The sequence below is a fragment of the Haplochromis burtoni genome, unplaced genomic scaffold (assembly GCF_018398535.1).
Source record: "Haplochromis burtoni strain Fernald_Lab_line unplaced genomic scaffold, NCSU_Asbu1 Contig_182, whole genome shotgun sequence".
NCBI lineage: Eukaryota > Metazoa > Chordata > Actinopteri > Cichliformes > Cichlidae > Haplochromis > Haplochromis burtoni.
In genome coordinates, this window is record NW_024582543.1 from 779950 (window position 1) to 798243 (window position 18294).

General features: G+C 39.5%; 4 protein-coding genes across 7 annotated transcripts; 2 read left to right on the plus strand and 2 right to left on the minus strand.

Annotated features, from left to right (window-relative positions):
- Positions 1-178: 178 nt before the first annotated feature.
- On the plus strand, positions 179-2609 carry orai1b (ORAI calcium release-activated calcium modulator 1b). The gene is made up of 2 exons (XM_005934646.3): positions 179-526; positions 632-2609. Exons 1-2 carry the CDS (start codon positions 413-415, stop codon positions 1187-1189), a joined length of 672 nt encoding a protein of 223 aa, XP_005934708.1. The 5' UTR covers positions 179-412; the 3' UTR covers positions 1190-2609.
- A 1298-nt stretch (positions 2610-3907) lies between these two features.
- Positions 3908-6203, minus strand: morn3 (MORN repeat containing 3). Of its 4 annotated transcripts, none has more exons than XM_042225768.1 (6): positions 6112-6203; positions 4990-5157; positions 4733-4890; positions 4488-4647; positions 4215-4399; positions 3908-4051 (listed from the first exon to the last, which is right to left on the minus strand). In XM_042225768.1, exons 2-6 carry the CDS (start codon positions 5132-5134, stop codon positions 3986-3988), a joined length of 714 nt encoding a protein of 237 aa, XP_042081702.1. In that variant the 5' UTR covers positions 5135-5157; positions 6112-6203; the 3' UTR covers positions 3908-3985. The 4 variants fall into 4 exon arrangements, with proteins under 4 accessions (XP_042081702.1, XP_005934719.1, XP_042081703.1 ...); XM_005934657.3 differs by lacking the exon at positions 6112-6203 and adding an exon at positions 5701-5888; XM_042225769.1 differs by lacking the exon at positions 6112-6203 and adding an exon at positions 5781-5871.
- On the plus strand, positions 6120-14832 carry tmem120b (transmembrane protein 120B). Its single transcript, XM_005934656.3, has 12 exons — positions 6120-6256; positions 8672-8790; positions 8949-9065; positions 9148-9207; positions 9314-9409; positions 9501-9590; positions 9708-9773; positions 9856-9917; positions 12232-12324; positions 12593-12657; positions 12843-12911; positions 13481-14832. Exons 1-12 carry the CDS (start codon positions 6194-6196, stop codon positions 13595-13597), a joined length of 1017 nt encoding a protein of 338 aa, XP_005934718.1. The 5' UTR covers positions 6120-6193; the 3' UTR covers positions 13598-14832.
- Positions 14833-15237: 405 nt separating this feature from the next.
- Positions 15238-18294, minus strand: rhof (ras homolog family member F). The gene is made up of 5 exons (XM_014337572.2): positions 17896-18294; positions 17580-17667; positions 16483-16592; positions 16032-16166; positions 15238-15787 (listed from the first exon to the last, which is right to left on the minus strand). Exons 1-5 carry the CDS (start codon positions 18022-18024, stop codon positions 15623-15625), a joined length of 627 nt encoding a protein of 208 aa, XP_014193058.1. The 5' UTR covers positions 18025-18294; the 3' UTR covers positions 15238-15622.

Here is an 18294-nt window from a genome sequence, read left to right on the forward strand (position 1 = left end):
AAATTTCAACTTAACATCTCGAATTTCCAAATACTTCCTCAATTTTCGAGTTATTTACTCATACGGTTGAGTAAGTACCGGCAAAATGTGACTTTAGCCATTTTTTCAAAAAATGTATGTATTTATTTATATTGGCAGAAACAAGCTAACATGTATAACTCCGTAGTTACACTATTATCGCTGACTAATTAATAATGAGTAGCACCATGTTTTTAAAGCAAATGCTCAGCAGCGGATGTTTCCATGGGAGCGCGCAGACTTATGGGTAATGCAAGGTGCAGGCGGTACAGCGGCACGCTGAAGAACGACAAGAAATTGCTTCCGCAGTTCAGTTAGCGTGCGAGGTTAAATGCTGTGTAAGTGTACGCTGTCCTTTTTTAAGTAACAGAGTGTTTTTGCTAAGTGTCGCAGTATGAGTCTGAACGAGCATTCCCTGCAAGCGCTGTCCTGGAGAAAGCTGTACCTGAGTCGAGCTAAACTGAAGGCTTCCAGTCGGACCTCGGCTCTGCTGTCTGGATTTGCTATGGTAACACGGTCTCCTGGCAAGCACTGGCACTCTTCCGAATCTGTTAGAGGACATTACTGACCTGTGTTGTAACGTTGTGTTTCCTGTTTCCTTCCGTCTTCTCAGGTGGCTATGGTAGAAGTGCAGCTGGACAACAGCTACCCCTACCCACCTGCCCTCCTTATTGCCTTCAGTGCCTGCACCACTGTGCTCGTAGCCGTTCACCTGTTCGCTCTGATGGTCAGCACCTGCATTTTACCCAACATAGAGGCCGTGAGCAACGTCCACAATCTCAACTCGGTGAAGGAGTCCCCACATGAGCGAATGCACAGGCACATTGAGCTGGCGTGGGCGTTTTCCACAGTCATTGGTACTTTGCTCTTCCTGGCAGAGGTGGTTCTACTCTGCTGGGTTAAGTTTTTGCCCATCAAGCCCAACAAATCCAGCAACAGCACAGTTTCCTCCGGAGTGGCTGCTGCCATTACCTCCACCTCCATCATGGTGCCCTTTGGTTTGGTTTTCATAGTCTTCGCTGTGCATTTCTATCGCTCCTTGGTGAGCCACAAGACTGACAGACAGTTTGAGGAGCTGGAGGAGCTCTCCAACCTCACCAGGCTACAGAACGAGCTTGATAACAGAGGAGAATCTTCCATCTTGCAGTCGCCAAGCTCACATTTCCCATAGTCGGGTCCAGCTGATGCACATCTGTGTTGGAACTCGTGACCCCTTTGGGAATTCTCCAAGTCAGAAGCCTCGTTATTGGCTTCTATGGTTTTTACAGGAATGAAGATTAATCTCACTCTTTATTGTGAAACTTATTTTGTGAAGAACAGTTGTATTTTTTAGAAAACACACTTGATTGACTGTGAACTCGTATATCCGCCGTGCTGCATGTAGCTTGAAATCGGAAAGTCTTAACAGTGGTAGCTGCCTCACTGATCTCCAACGGTATGGGAGAGATGTCTGAACAGTAACCTGGAATCCTGTCTGTTGCTGCCTGCTGTATTTATTTAACCGTCTGTCAGTGAATACTTCATTTGTTTATGTATATTACCATGTGAACCACGTGTATTTAACCCTTTATTTACACGGTCTTATTGTTTTTGTTTTTTTAAATGTTCACCATTTGCATTCAGAATGCTCTCCATTTGTGTCGACTAATCAGCTGCACAACTTACAGTACAACTTCAGTATGTTTTGCTGTCTCGTTTTGCACAGGCTGTGGTGTTCAAATAAACACCTTTTCACAAAGTGATGTTAAAAGTTAACGATCATAGCAAAAATCAAAAAACGTGACTGCGTGTGGAGAGTCTGGTTTGGGCTTCGTGAGGATGCTGACTTGCCAATAGATAGATGTTCTGTCCTTATATTACACAGACTTTGCACTATGGAGCTGGCAGGATAAAGAGCCTCTAATGTCAGAGCAAGCCAGACATTTGTGTTATCACACACTAGATTATCTAGAAAATTATGCAGTATATGTATGAAAAAGAGCTTAGTCCTATCTGTTTGCCTTAGACTGCTGACATTTTTATACACACTAACACAGCTTTATAATCTCATTGGGATCTCTGCTGGAAACGTAACGTTAATATTAATTGTTAGTGCTGTATTTTGAAGAGTCTGAGCACTCACATATTCTGAACTGGCATTTTGCCTTTGTGATTCAGTCTTGAAGTACATACTGAGAGCTTTCCAATTGTGTTTTTAACATAAAAAGTGATTATTTTGAATTAAGAGTCTATGTGAGGCTGTAGTCCAAATGTGGTCAGAGATGTGTTTACTTAAGCAGCTGGAACATTGATAGATGGCCATAATCCAGTTGCTAGTGAATTCTAAAAAATTAAAATATAATGAAAAAGTTTTTTGTTTTTTTGTATTTCTAAAGGGGAAAACATATTACACTTAGAGTGACATTTTAAGCATTTTTTTTGTTTTGTTTTAATTTTGATGAGTATGGCTTGTAGCTCATGAAAATCTGAAATCCAGTCTCCTGAGTTGGCTGACCACTTGCACACAGTAACGGCAGAGTCAGCACACCTTGTAGTAGAATGCTTGACTCCGTGGGAAGGGGCTGAGTCCTGCTGGAAAAGAAAATTGGCATCTCCTTAAAGCTTGTCAGCAGATGGAAGCATGCAGAGCACTGGAAAACCCTGGCAGACATCTGTGTTGATTTTGGAGTTGATGTAAAACACAGGGGACACACCAAAACAGCGGCAGATAATACAGCACCTCAAATCACCACAGACTGCAGAAACTTCACACTGGACTTCAGACACTATGAAGTCTGCGCATCTCAGTTCTTCCTCCAAACCTCTAAGACTGTAATTTGCAAACAAAATGCAACATTTGCTTTCGTCTTAAAAGAGAACTTTGGACCGCTGAGCAAATTCAGTTCTTCATCTTTAGCCGAGGTAAGACATTTGTGATGTCTCTGCTTCAGGAGTGCCTGAATATCACTTCCTGAGTCAGCTGTTTTTGACAATCCTCTCAAAGGTGTGATTATCTTTTTTGCACCCTTTCTTGCCACACTAGCAGTCAACTTTTTAAATCCTGTGATGAAGCACTCTCGAGAACAGCCAGCCTTTTCAGCAATGACTTCCTGTGTTCATGCGCAGTGATGATCATCATCATCTAGTCAACTGTCAAGTCAGCAGTCTTCCACATGATTGTGGTTGGTGGTATTGAACTAAACCGTGAGATACACTGTATTTATACTGTTTGAATAGTAATTTACTCAAACTCTAAATTAAATATTCTAATAATTTTAGATACAGGATTCTTGATTTTCATCTATATTTCATAATCACCAAAATTAAGAAAAAAAGAAATGTAGTGAAATATATCACTGCATGTGCGATGAATATAGAATAATATGAAATTTTATCTTTTTGTATTTCTTTGAGAAGCAGTAGTATTTTTCAAGGTTTAGATGTGGTAAACATAGCAAAATATCATCCTCTTACAGACTGGTTGTTAGGACTAGTGTTTTATTCTTAGGACAACTACACAAACTATAAACAGAACAAAGCGGCTTGTGTGTTAGTTACAAGTTCACAAGGATTTACACACTCAAGGCTAATGTGTGATCAGACACCATATGACAAACAGATGGATGTGTAATACTGAATTTATCATATGACAATCTCTTTCAATTGTGTGCTCATATTTTTATGAAGTCATCCAATATAATGTTTTCAATCTTAAGAGGTATATATATATATATATATATATATAAAAAATCTGATGAGGCATTTTTTTTCCTTTATGATCTATTATCTAAACACTTTTAATTGGCATTGGCAACAGATAAATTTGTCACATTAATGGATGATTAAAGGATTTTGCCCCTCTGACAAGGACAAATAATCTGTGACAAAATGGATACATGCTGCGAACCCATTATGCTTTTTTTTTTTTATTCTTTATCAGCAAGCATGCGGTGAAGTGGAAACTTGCTCTTGATCCTCTTGTTGTTTATCAGAACCGGCCAAGGTAAGCTGATTCGGCTTCCCTTAAAACCAGCTGAGTATCGATCAGGTGTACCTGAAAATAGAAGATAAGTGCATGCTTTCATGCACAGTAGTACAAATGGAACAGGGCTTTGTTGTCAGTGCTCATATGATTATGTCATGTAAGCAGTGTAATGTAATTAGTCGTGTAATTTAATTTTGATCCATGGCTGTAACAGTCAGAAGCAACGCTGTACCTTTGGAATCTGATATTTTGCAGGCATTGGTGCGCCATCTCTCCCAAAATCAGACAGGGTCCCACATTTTGGCACTCCATCCACCCAAAGGCCTTCATAAAGCTGGCCTTTGTCACAGTAGTAGAACTTTCCACGACCATCCTTCTTCCCCTCTCGCCAGCTACCTTCATACCTGTTTCCATTTGCTTAAACAAAAATTTGAAAGTCGCATTATAACATCCAAATTATAATCTAGTTTTGATTCACATGCATGTATAGAAAATTTTCTCTTACAAAATATAAAGATTCCTTCTCCATGATTCTTATCCCTCAGCCACTTGCCCTCATAGATGTCTCCATTTGCATAGTATATCCTTCCCCAGCCACTCCGTTGGTCCTCGCTCCACTCCCCCTCGTACACTGATGAGTTTTTGTAAAAGTATGTGCCATACCCCTGAGAAGCCGGACAAGTACATCACTGACCATACATACCGATATGTCTTGTAGCGTGCATGTGAAACATTATGGCAGATACATACATGCTTCTTTCCATCTGTCCATTCACCACAGTACTTCTTCACATACTTCTTTGATTCTGGAAGTAAAATGCTGTAGGTACCATACCCGTCACGTTTTCCGAATTTCCACTCTCCATTATAAATGGCACCAGACTTCTTCCAAACTTGATTTCCCTTGCCTTATAAAAATAAATAAACAAACAAGCAAACATGACAGCTGCACTATACTTCGAACCTCTCAGGAGTTGAGTGGAAGCTGACGACAAACTATATCTCACCATGCTTCTTATTGTTCTGCCACTCCCCAGTGTATTCGTTTCCACTGGCTGAGAAAACTGTGTGTCGTAGTCCACATTTCTGTGATTTAATGTCCAGCAGTGTTGACAATGGGGGACTAGTTGGAGGTCTTTTGAGAAATGGCATTGCTAGTTGTACCTTGATGAAACCTGTAAGCATTAGAATGAAATTTAAAAAAACAAATACATGTTTGCTGTCTTTCTGCCACTGAAAATGAAAACAAATATTTTTATTTGTATTTTTTGCCACCCATAAGTCAAAATTTAAAGTTATTGTCTCAAAATCTGACTTAATAACTCAAATTTTAAAATTATTTTGTCATGTTTGAGTTAGTAAATTGATATTTTCTTTTTTGAGATACCTAACATACATTTTTGACTTGATAGAAGTTTTGTTGGTGGCACAAACAAGCTTCCATACCCATTAAGCAGTACATATCACCAAATTCATACAACAACAACAACAAAAAACACTGCCCTTCTTTGAGGTTTTAATTACGAATTGACAGTATTTTAAACACACTCGCGACACTTTTCCATGATGTCTAATTGTATATCAAAACTGTATTTTCTAATTCAGAATATGAAAAGTAGCCACAAGGTAATCTAAGGAAACTAGTTAAGCTCTCCAGCTTAGTTAGCATTACAAGTAAAATAGAAACGTGGAAAAGCAAAATAGCAAAGTAGTTGTACCTTCGCGGAGTTTCCAAGCGGATAACTTACTGAAACTGAATCCGCTTGCAAACTTTGCCAAACAAAAGCCATTAATTTACCGAAGAAATCCAGAAAACATGTTACACGACTAGCCGTACACAGCTTCCCTGCTGACCAGCAGCAGCAGGCGAGCAAGTTTGTATGCTGTATCCTAGCAACAGCAATGTGTACAGTTATTGGTGACTTATAAATGTAATTGGGAGACCATTTAAAAATTCGAGTTTAACATGCTTGGGTGTCATTTTTAATCCACAAGTCATGTTTTATTTATCTGCCGTTAGTTTTTCTTATTTACTGTTTGATGGCTTCAACCGTGGTTAAACCACAGCGTTTGGTCATGACGGCGGTTTACGAAGTGCGCATGCTTCGCACAAGACAGTTAAAACTCGCCTGAGTGGCCGGAGCAGGAGCAGCCCGTGGGTGAAAAGCCTTGTGAAAGAGTCTTCTTCGCCGAATAAGCTACAACACTGCAATGTCCAAGCCGAGGTTTCAGGCGGAGTGGGAGGAAATTGATGAGGAATATCAACAATTACAGGTGACTGAAAACTCTTAAACGAGTATAGTATAATTTGTGCTAGGTTGGTAGGAGTAGCGTGCCGTCGAGGACATGCAGAATTCTGTAGCAGTTTGTCTAGCTCTTTCCTATTCGCCATTCATTCTCAGGTCATCCGTAAACCGAGCATCGAGCCAATAAGTACGCTGTTGGCAGCAGTATCCGAGGGGTGCAATATATTTGCCGTGCGTTTAATAATTTTTTTGACTTTACTGTAACATCGCTGTGTTGTAGCCGCTAACATTAGCAATAGTCTTCTTAGGGCTAAGGTGCTTTGCTGCTAATAAGCAGATACAGTAATTTAGCTAACCGCACACTGCATTGTTGTGCTATTGACTAATGTTAAATCATTGCTACCGAAGTTGAGGTAGAGGTTAAAGTGGCTTCACAAATTAGTTTCTGGGTCTTTGGCTTGGGTGATTTATTTAGGAGTCCTTGGGGACATCAGCAGCCATCGTGAAGTTGACACGCTAGCTCACGTTAGCCATAGTTTGCTAACTTTGAACAACATGAAGATAAAAAACTGTATTGTTCACCTAAAATCTCTGATTCTGAGACACCTCACAGTTTGTGCACACGTGGATCTGAAACTGAGCAGAAACCGCCTCCCGTTCATATTATAGCTTTTATATTTCAGCTTTATTTACATCTTTCAAACAGCTGCAGTTCTTTAGAGAATGTTAAAACACATATTTTGACTAAACTTTTACAACTATAAGCAAATGTGTAAACAAATTTTGAAACGATAAAAGAAAAATGTCGTAAAGCTTTAACACGTACAGAAATATTGAGCCCACTTCAATTAAAAAAACATAAGTCAAGGGGTTTTTTAAATTGCCACTGAGGTGGAGTCATTCACCTTCAGACACTGGGGCCACGATGGCTAAAAGCTGATTCCTCCTGGGTGTATAGATCTTGGGACCAGGAGGCCAGCTGCATAGCATCTGACTTATCTGTATATGATGATCATGTGACCTCTGAGAGAGAGACTGGTGCCAGACCCATAGAATTTAAAACAGATTTTGCATCGTTTTCGTGTCAGTTTGAATGGACGTGTACTTAGATCGTGTGCTCAGTACTGGCTGACTGGTATAACCCATTCTTTTAACAGGCCATTTGCCTCATCATAACTGATGTCAGGAAATGATCATGTGATAAAACAAAGAATGCTGAAACACAACAAATGAGAGCTGCATGTAGATTGCTTTCTTTTACCTATTAATTGCTGGGGAGTTCTCCCTACTTTTTGTAGGGTCGCTAACTTTGAATTATTTCATCATAAGGACACTCATAGGACAAGTATTAAACAATTACTGTGCTCTGCTGAAGAGATCAGTCCTGCTTTTGTGATGGTGTGCTGGATGGATGGAGGTACAACAAAGGGGGTTGAACTGGCTCTAAGGGGGATAGGAATCTGACCCCTGATTAGCAAACTTACATGTAGTTTACATGTATGACAATAGGATCCGCTTACGGGGACTGTTTCACTGAAGAACAGAGTATTAAAGGCTCAAAGATTCAGAGGATAGTGAGTCACTCTCAGCATGAATGGATGAATGAACTTTTATTGTCATTATACATCGGGCAAACTTTCATTGTACTTTCTCTTAGGATTAAAATGACAATAAATGAACAGAATGAATAAATAAATAGGATTAATAAAAATGGGTATGTAATTAATGATAAAAGAACTTAAACTTAGAAGCATGACTATATATATGGGTGTGTCATCAGTTTTCAGTGTTTAGCCAGGACATTTCTATTTACATTTTGAAGTCTACTAATTGTTTGAACTGCAGTTCATATTTCCAAATGATATAATTTACTTTTAATTAATTTATAATTCTTATTGAAGCTGTCAGGTAAAAGACAGAGTGTGTGTGTGTGTGTGTGTGTGTGTGTGTGTGTGTGTGTGTGTGTGTGTGTGTGTGTGTGTGTGTGTGTGTGTGTGTGTGATGCTTCATGCTTTTTGATGGGGACAAAGTGATGACAGTGTAGCTACGAACGCAAGTAAACCTGAGTATTTATTTTACTAAAAAATCTTGTGGAATTTGCAGTTTGTCTTCATACAGAAAGGTTGGACAGTTTTTCCACTACTGCTGAAAGAGACTATGAGCCAAAAGTTTCATCTTTTGTTGTTTTGTTTGTTTTTTAAAGCTTGGCAAAGACTTGTGTGGGATAATAATGCATTTTTATTCTATCAAACAAGGTTTTCAAGGGAATATGACAAATTTCAGTTGAAGTTAATCTGTAAACACCCACTGGCTTTTCTTTGTATTTGTATTTTGATTCAGTTGTGGCTGTATTTATCTTTAAGTCCTAGCTGGTTGTGCTTAATCCTTATTTCTGCATTTCAGCAGATGTTTCTAACCAGACATGTATTTAATTTATTCACAGGAAACTCACAAAATATACAGACAAAAACTAGAAGAGCTCACCAGTCTTCAAGCAACTTGCAGCAACGCCATCAGTAAACAGAGGAAATGTCTGAAAGACTTGAGGCACAGTTTAACCAAGTAAGTACACCTGCTATAAAAGTAGTCAAGCAAGTAGTCGACGGTTTCCCACGACTAAAATAAGCACTTAAATGATCTGGTTTTGATTTCGGTGATATCATGGAGAGTGAAAAGTATCCTTCGTCTTTTCTCTTTTTGCCCTTCTGCTTTCCTTACAGGTGCGCACAGACGTGTGACGAGAAAGAGCTGAAACTAATAACTGACATCAAAACACAAATAAAAGATAAAGAAAATGTTTTCTTTGACATGGAAGCATATTTGCCAAAGAAAAATGGGTGAGTACTATTTGTTGTTAGTGAGAGATCTGCTGTAATCACTAAGCTTTATTTCATTAACTTGCATGCTTTTCATTTTCAGACTATACTTGAATTTGGTCCTGGGCAACGTGAATGTAACCCTTCTCAGCAACCAGGCAAAGTATGTGTCAACTTTTAGCCTCAGGAGCAGGTTCCCGCTGTGGGTTCAGATTGTTTTTTTTTTATGTCAGTCTCTTATCATCTCTTTCTTCCGTTTATGTACAAAGATTTGCCTACAAAGACGAGTATGAGAAGTTCAAGCTTTACATGACAATAATCCTGATGTTCGGAGCAATAACCTGCCTCTTCTTTCTAAACTGTCGGTGAGATAACCTCCCTCCCCTCAAAGCATGACTGGTGGTGTTATTTTATTAAGGATTGGCTTCTTATTTATTTGTTTTCTGCCTTGTTTAGGGTCACTGATGAAATCTTCAACTTTTTGTTGGTGTGGTACTACTGCACATTGACCATAAGGGAAAGCATCCTCATAAACAACGGCTCCAGGTGTGTTGCTACTATCGGAGCATTTATCCTTTAGTGGGTTATTTTTAAATTAAAGCCTTTGTCTATGGAAGATTTTTAGTTGGGAAAATTTTCAAGTTCCTCCTTTTTTCTTTTCAGGATCAAAGGGTGGTGGGTGTCTCACCATTATGTCTCCACCTTCTTGTCAGGTGTTATGCTGACATGGTGAGATACTGTCTTTGTTGATTCAGCATTGTGTTGTTTTTATTTTGGGAAATGTGAATGAGTTGGTCTTTTCTTTCCTCAGGCCAGAAGGAGCTATGTATCAGATGTTCAGGAGCCAGTTTCTTGCCTTCTCCATCTATCAAAGTAAGATGAATCCATGAGATTAATTCATTTACTTAGTGGTGCTAAATTAGCTTATTTCTTTACACTCACTGGCCACTTTATTAGATACAAATGTTAGTACCAAGTTGGGAACCCTTTTGCGTTCAGATCAGAATTCTTCATGACATGTAAGATTCAATATGATCCTCGAAACATTTGCTCCATATTGACAGTTGCTGCAGATGTGTCAGCTGCACATATGTGATGCAAAACTCCAGTTCCAATAAATCAAAGGTCCTCTATTAGACTGAGATCTGATGACTTTGGAGGTAATCTGAGTAGAGTGAACTCTTTGTGATTTTTAAGAAACCAGTTTGAGGTTATTTGAGCTTTCACATGGGGTGTTGTCTCGTTTTTGGACCACTTTCTGTAAACTCTAGAGATGGTTATGTGGGCAAAATCAGAGCAGCTGAGTAGTTTATGAAATATTCAGACAAGCTCGTCTGGCAGAAACAACCATCCCACAGTCAAAGTCTCTTAACTCTCTCACCTTTCCTCATTCTGCTGCTCAGAACTTCAGCAGGTAATCTTCTGTTTTTCCAACTCCCCTTCCTGCGCTTCTTTAAAAGCAACAGTTCAAGATTTAATAGTTCAAAGTCCAACATAAACAGCTCAGTTACATCATGACAGCAGAGCAATCTGGGCACACCACTGAAAAGTATAGATGAAGTACAGTACTAAAAATACTTGGGGTTGACTTAAACCTCAGTTTAAAGAAAGGGGTTTTAAGCATGAAAGCCTTTCCTGTTTGTTATAAGGAACCTCATAACAAATAATGCATTTCACATGGTTTTCTGTTGTTTTGTCAAACATTGCCACACTTCATCACATTTGAGGCACCATGCTGTCGCAGTGCCAAATAAATGACTACCAATTGCATCAATAGTTGGCAATACGAGTGTCTTCCTGGAGACGGAGACAAATATATTTTGATTATTTGCGGAAGTAAACGAAAAGAAATGTTAAAAAGCAAATTGTCAGACTGGAGGTGCTTCTATCACATTTTATTTGGCTTTTGTGATATTTAAGGGATGAAAATAATAATTTCTGCCCTTCAGCCAATTATTGCATAAAACTGTGCATGGAGAGAGAAGATGCACTTGAGCTTAAGGTCTAAAATCTGGGATTTATAAAAAAAAAAAAAAATTAAAAAAAAAGGGGGAGAGACACACACACACATTCTGTAAATCAAAGCTCTAGTTGAGGACCCAGAGGGGGTAAAACAAACTTCAGATGCTTTCATCACTATTTTCCCTCGAATGTTCCCATGTCAGACGCTGACATGCAGTCACACTGTGGTGTGATGCCACACTGTGCCAGAAGAGGGCAAGGTCAGGTCACTTGCAAAACCAAATTTGTTACATAACCCCCCAATAAAACGAAAACTTTGACTTCAGGATGGGGCAGCACTTAAAGGTGATGACTTACAAGTTTGTACTACAAAGAAATACAGTAATTAGAAAGTCATGTCACAGTATCTCATGTTCACAATGATGTTGGAAAAACTGGATTTGAATACTTTTCCTTTCCATTTGTAGGCAGCTAAGATTTATTAGTGTGTCTGCAACTGCTCTTGCAAACCGTGTCTCTTTGTATTATGTGTCTGTATATTTACTCTTAAACTGTACAAGTCATTGGATGGAGCCATACAACTGGATTGAGCTGAGGTACACAAATAAAAAGCTGTCAGTGAAGAGCTTCATTAATTCTTTGTTGTAGTCTGGGATTAGATTTGATCTGTATTTGCAGAACTTGCTGTAAATGTCTGTAAAAAGGTTCCTGGTGAGAACCTTTTTAAATAAGAGCTTTAATAATAGATGATTTAAAGTTGATAGTTGGATTTAATAAGGTTGTAGAAAGGCCTAAAAACTAACCGGACTATAACAAAAAGCAGTTTATTTAACAGTGATGGAAAATGATGAGATTGTAGCTGCTTCATCAGCCGTTGTTAAGCAGTTTGTGGAAATATGTCTTCTCCTGAGTATAGAAGGGAAGTCATGTGACACACTGGCGGTTGTACTTGTTGCTATGTATTTCATGAGGTGTCAACTCTGTGAGGGTGCTCTCTGGTCAGGGTTTTGGATGACAAGTCAAATGTTTGAAAGCGTAATAATTTTAAAAAAAAAAAGTCTGCCTGACAGATTCAACCGAATGTAGAACTTGTGGTTTTGAGCCAAATTTCACATGGAGAGCTGCAGTTTGTTGATTGTTATTGTTGCCATCAGTGCTCTACAATAAGAACGTGGTTACAAAGTGCAGCGATGAATAATTATTTTTAATCTTTTTGTTCCTCCAGGCTTTGTTCAGTTCCTTCAGTACTACTACCAGAGCGGCTGCTTATACAGGCTGCGAGCTTTGGGGGAGAGAAATCAGCTGGACCTCACAGTGGGTAAGCTATTTTTGATGATAACCATTTCAGTTGTTTGAGTCATCTGCAACATCATGTCTGGGTGGGGGAAATGGGGGATAGGTGAGAGATGGGGGCAGTTGTTAACATCAGCGTGCAGGGTCACAGATGTCCCAACACGCTGGAGCACCGATGACACAGATCTGCTTCCTCAAACATCTCAAACGTCAAGCTGTTGAGCAGTGAAATCGGAGCGAGAGCACTCCAAAAAAACAAAACATGACAAGTGACTGTTTTTCTGTCTCTGCAGAGGGATTTCAATCTTGGATGTGGAGGGGACTCACATTTCTTTTGCCTTTTCTATTTTTTGGCCATGTAAGTTTTCATGTTTTTCTACTTGTATCCAATATAAAACTTCTATTGCTCGATTGCACTTTTCAGGAGGACTGCACAAGATCCTCACTGGGCATTAAGAGCATAAAATGGCCTGGCGTTTTTTAAAAGAAACATGTGTCTGTGCAGCAACATCATGAAAGATGATGCCTCCTCTTCTTTCACAGTTTTGGCAGCTGTACAACTCTGTGACCTTGTTCCGCTTGGCAAGCCATGAGGATTGTAAGGAGTGGCAGGTAAGGATCGCATTTGCAGTTCAAGTGCTTAAATGTCAAACCGACATGTTGAAGCAGAGCTCAAAGATAATTTTATGTAAGAGGAAAATGTTTGAGATGCTTCTTTTGGATCTCATTTGTACATTCCTCATGTATATTTGGTAGCAGTATAAGCTAAGGCCACATTTGGGGTCGTATTCAGAGTTATATTTACAAATTCTGACCCTACCATCAGAGTCTCATCATCCGTCTCATTTCCTCTAATCTCTGACATGAAGGCTTTTTAACCTAGAGAAGTGCCGCTCACTGAATATTCTCTGTTTTCGGACCATTCTCTGTAAACCCCAGAGATGGTTGTGCGGGAAAGTCCCAGTCTGACACTAATAACTGTGCCATGTTCAGTGTCGCCTACAATCTGTTGAACTTTGCTCGCGCTGTGCCTGCACTTTCCTCATCACAGCAAGAACCGTCTGCGAACACAAGTGTTAGGAAATGATGCGTTTTAGAACAGTCGTCTTCATTTTCGTGTCCTGTTTGAAAGGCGCACAGCTGCACATGCCATGACTTGTAACCCTTTTTTCTTCTTTTAGGTATTCATGCTGGCTCTAACATTTCTCGTCCTGTTCCTGGGAAACTTTCTCACCACGGTAAAAGTCGTCCACCAAAAAGTTCAGAAAAACCCGGAGAAGGTCCAAAAAACTGACTGAGAATAACCTCAGCAAGGCATCTTCAATGGCCAGTCATTTTGAAGTAACACGCACAATCGCTTGATGGACTGAACAGAGTGTGATCAGGTCGAGACGACGAGGCTGAAGCCACCGTTTTGTCTCGGGCAGCAGCGTCCGGCCAAAGTTTCTGACAAACATGTTTTTACATATGTATGACTGTGTTGATGTTCATATGGGCACATCACAAAGTGACGTTCACCTGATAGATTAGTCTCTTTAACGTGTGTGTGTGTGTGTGTGTGTGTGTGGGTGTGGGTGTGGGTGGGTGGGTGGAAAGAGTGCGTTTATTTGGGTGTTTGTGTCTGTGCATGAACCTTCGCGGAGAGCCTCTGTTCAAATCATATGCAAGTAATGAGGGAAGGTAGCATCGTTTAACAGAACAGAAAATAGTTTGCCTTTGAAGACCTAACGTCTGTCACACACATGCTTCATACTTCTGTGAAGTAATGATGATCAAAACGTCTCCCGAAAAAATTGATCACTTTCAGTTTGAGGCTGTACTTCACCACCTTCTTTTTGTCTCATCTCCCTGTTGTGTGATATTATTTTTACTGCTAGTCTTTAGGTCATGAAAATCTCAAATGTACGGTAGGTCCAAAGCTTAAAAAAAAAATATATATATATATATATATATATCAAGCTGATACTTGAGTATTGAGAATTATCTGAAAGGGTGGAGGGAAAAAAAGAATCCCTCTGCTGTCTCGAGTGAGAGCAGCTGCTCTGTCTTTACTGTCACTGTTTTGTTTCCAGATGAGTTGGGACTACAAAGGGAGCACTACATTGTTTGTCTTTTTGAAAGCAGTGGTTTCAAAAGCCATAACTTTTTTTTTTTTAAATCCCAAGAAGACGCACATAACATTTAGCGACACAGTATTTGGGGAAGATGGTTCAAATTACTGTTCTGAGTTCCCGTTTTGTTACATGTTGGAGAAATGTTTTGATTAAATGCTGCTATTGGCACCAGTACTGTGAGACTGATTATGAATTTTTTTTTTTAATATTTTCAATTATTTTTCTAATTCCAAAGACCCATATACCCTATAATATTTGAATTAATTTATGGTGAGACCTTTCACTTTGCTTCACATAGTTTTCTCTGATGCCTTACTTTTTATTCATGGAATGGGGGAGGGGACAAAAAAAACCACCACTTGTTTTGTGAAAATGGTTTCATTGATTGTGTCATGTCTTGTGCAATCATGCTCCTGGAGAGAATCTCAGTGTCTGTGTACTTTTTTTTCTTTTCTTTTTTTTATTATTGAGGGAAATTGATCACATCTGATGTGATTAAAACACTTTGTCTTTAACACAAAGAAAAATTGTACGTAGCCATTTTTCAAGAATGCAATTTGCTCCCTGAGTTTTTCATGTGTCCGTTATGGTTAAATCAGCACCTGATTAAGAACAGTAACTCGTTTTTTCTTGTTCTCACAGGTGTTCACTGTATTCATTACATTGTTTCAGTCCAACCTGTGATAAAAGCCTAAATAAACTGTGCAGCCGCTCTAACGCGTTATGGTTTTTCAACTCTAGTGGGTGCTATTGGTAAAGCTAAGAGCCGTGCTTCAGCCTGACGGCCACAAAACAACCTAACAGTCATGAGTTGGGTTTTTTGGGGTTTTTTTCTTCTCCTTCACTCCTTTAGATTGTAAAAGCTACATCACAATACAAACAATAACTCGGTGCCTCCAATAAATATGTTTTTGGTAAAATAACAGTACAAAAGTAGAGAGAGTACAAAATTCCTCAGGAAGAAGAAAATACATAAAAAAACCAGACATAACATATGAAAGTAAAACCCTCCAAAAGAGGGTGTTTCAAGCTCCACGTTGCAACTTGCAAAATTGTCTTTCCTGTTGTGTCATCACTCATTTCCTTGTAACACTGAAGGATCATGCGCAGGCCCCCAACTTTCAATCTCTGCAAGACACTGAGCACAATCTGTCTCACTGAAGAAGAGGGTTCTTGTGGCTTTTTGTCCTTTTTAAAAAAAAAAAACTTTCACAAAATGATACATTTCTTCTTCCTCTTGTTATTCCTCTGTTTTCGGTTGAAGGCCAAAGCCCTCTTCGTTGCCTCTCTGAAAACGTCTTCCACGTTCTCCTGATACTTCGCCGAGCACTCGAGGTAGAGCTCTGCGTTCATGTGCTGGCGAGTCTCCTCACCCTGGGTGAGGGGAAAAAAATGAACAAAAATCAAAGCAAGTTTTAGAAAAAAGCAAGAATTAGACTTTAAAGCTGCGAAGACAACGATCAGTAAAGGAAGAAGGAAAAAACATGTATCTGAAGGAACTCTGTAGCTTTTAGATGTGGTGATGGGTTCTGGTTAGCGTGCATGCTCTTGTATCCTGTAACATCAGTGAAAACATGTTTACAGAGATCGGTGAACGTCTGCATGGTTCGCTTCTTACTTGCATGTAAGTGACATGAGCCAGATTCATAGCCTTCAGCTTCCTGGCACACTCTTTGTCCTTCCTGAGGTCAGTCTTGCAGCCAATCAGGATGACTGGCGTGTCCCGACAGAAGTGCTTCACCTCTGGGTACCACTAGGCAAACAGAATAGGGAGTTTAACGGTGTGATAGAGTACATGTCTGTTATTTCCCCTATTAGATTTTTGAATTATTTGGCATTACTCTGTTTGTTTGCAGCACTCATTGGTCCTGTATTGTAATCCTTGCTCACATGAAGGCTTGCACAACATAAGAGTTAATAATATACGAGACAATGCAAGGCAGCACCAACATACCAGGCGATTAATGATTAATCGTAAACTGGATCTTAAACAAAAAAACGAGAACGTTTGGCGACATTCCTGTGCCTGCATGAGTAACTTGGCTCATTGTAAAATAGAAAAGGATCACCTTTATCAGGACGTTCTCATAGCTGGTTGGGTTTGTGACATCAAAGCAGACTAGAACCAGATTAGCTTCTTGGTACGAAAGTGGCCTCAGTCGATCATAGTCGTCCTGTCCTGAAAGGAGAAGGGCAAGAAATATGGGTTAGCTGATAAATGTAGAAGTGTGAATACGCCCATACGCTACAAAACTCTGTGTGTGCGTCTAAAGAAACAAAAGAACAAATATTCTGCTGTAAATGCAACAGTCTAAACATAAAAATGCTACAAAGTTTATGGTGGCTATAAGAAACCACATCCTGGCTTCAGTTTCCTCTGCAGCTGATGTAAGGCACCCTACAGCAGATAAGCTGACAGACCAGACTGCCGTGGCTTTTCCTGACAATGAAATGTCTTCTTAAAAAAGCTCTTCAGATAACATGGAAATGTGTTAAAACTGTCACTTTTGAGTCACGCTGACCACTTTACGAATCTAATTTTGGTACTAGCAAGTCGACGCTGTACAGCTGGCCATACGTGCTCTGTTTCAAAACATATAAAATACTGTTATTAATATATATTTAAATGGTTTGATGAAGCAAAAATACATCAAATTAGTCCATAAAATGTTTTGAGGGTCTAATCTGAGACTCTAGGTTTACTTCCAGTCAAGTTTTTGGATATTTACTTGATTGTAGGTGTTTCGTTTGGTTTATTTACCCTATAAAAAACCCTCATATTAACAGCTGCTTAGTACACTTATATTTTAGACAGTTCCTGAAATATCATGATGATGATGCTCTGACATGAGCGTCAACCTTTACTACTTCCTTCTACAGTGTTTCTCAGAGCACGAAGATAACAACCGAATTCACAAGATGGGAGTGTGGTTGAACTTTAATATCTTAAAAAGCAAAAAAATAAAAGGGTGTTTCTCTTCCTCTCGCTTGATAATCACATTAGATTAGATACAATACTTCTGTTTTATTCCACCCAGAGGACAAATAATGTGGCCTCTGAGCTAAAAAATAAACCCTGATGTCTTCTCATACAATGTGAAATTTAAGTGAAGAAAAGAACCCTGAATCACAGAGATGATCATTGATTTTTTTTTTTTCGTCTTACCGGCTGTGTCATACAGGTTGAGCTTTATCTCTTTTCCTCCGAGAGTGATAGTCGTGGTGTATTTTTCGAACACTGAAGGTGCATACTTCTGTTTTTGACACACAAAAAAGAAAGATTTCCAACTTTAAGAGACAGTGTCATGTTTATATATCCCTTCATTTATACCGATTTGAAGTGTTTCAGAGGTGTGCCTCGTTAATCTTTGGAAAGGCAGCTTACAGTGCTGGGTGTGACAGGTTACAGTCACACATCAGAACTGCGTTCATAAATTCAGAAAGCTGTGATGAGTGAAAAGTGACATGGGAGCTCTTCTTACCTCTGGAAAATCACCTTTGGCATAAACCATCAGAAGAGATGTTTTCCCGCAGCCTCCATCTCCCACAATTACAATTTTAAGTTCATCTCCCTTTTTCGTGGTGCCGCTCCCGGCACCGTTTTGTGTCATCTCGCCTCCAAAGTGTCACGCAGGTGCTCCCTCCAGATTTAACTTAAATACATGACACAGCCTAGCGAGTCTATTTTTTGAATGGTTGAGATGATTTACAGGGAGTGTCAGGCAGAGTGAGGAACAGCCAAGCCTCATGTTTTACCAGGTAGCTCACTCTGCTCACCACTTCCTGTTCCTGTCACACTGTCTGCCTCCAATTGACCCCCCACTTCTCTCCTCTCCTATTATGAGCCTGTTCACTGAAAGCATGCCGCTCTCTCGCCGAAT

Bases quoted from the DNA above. Each gene is read 5' to 3' on its own strand.
- orai1b (XM_005934646.3), top strand. From the start codon at position 413: ATGAGTCTGAACGAGCATTCCCTGCAAGCGCTGTCCTGGAGAAAGCTG. The intron at 527-631 runs GTAACACGGTCT...CCGTCTTCTCAG, and splicing joins TGCTGTCTGGATTTGCTATG to GTGGCTATGGTAGAAGTGCA.
- morn3 (XM_042225768.1), bottom strand. From the start codon at position 5,134: ATGCCATTTCTCAAAAGACCTCCAACTAGTCCCCCATTGTCAACACTG. The intron at 4,400-4,487 runs GTAAGAGAAAAT...TTTTTGTTTAAG, and splicing joins AGAAGGAATCTTTATATTTT to CAAATGGAAACAGGTATGAA. The intron at 4,052-4,214 runs GTACAGCGTTGC...TTCTATTTTCAG, and splicing joins CAAAATATCAGATTCCAAAG to GTACACCTGATCGATACTCA.
- tmem120b (XM_005934656.3), top strand. From the start codon at position 6,194: ATGTCCAAGCCGAGGTTTCAGGCGGAGTGGGAGGAAATTGATGAGGAA. The intron at 9,774-9,855 runs GTGAGATACTGT...TTCTTTCCTCAG, and splicing joins TCAGGTGTTATGCTGACATG to GCCAGAAGGAGCTATGTATC. The intron at 12,325-12,592 runs GTAAGCTATTTT...CTGTCTCTGCAG, and splicing joins TCAGCTGGACCTCACAGTGG to AGGGATTTCAATCTTGGATG.
- rhof (XM_014337572.2), bottom strand. From the start codon at position 18,024: ATGACACAAAACGGTGCCGGGAGCGGCACCACGAAAAAGGGAGATGAA. The intron at 16,593-17,579 runs GTAAGACGAAAA...TTCTCCTTTCAG, and splicing joins CAACCTGTATGACACAGCCG to GACAGGACGACTATGATCGA. The intron at 16,167-16,482 runs GTGATCCTTTTC...CTGTTTGCCTAG, and splicing joins ATGAGAACGTCCTGATAAAG to TGGTACCCAGAGGTGAAGCA.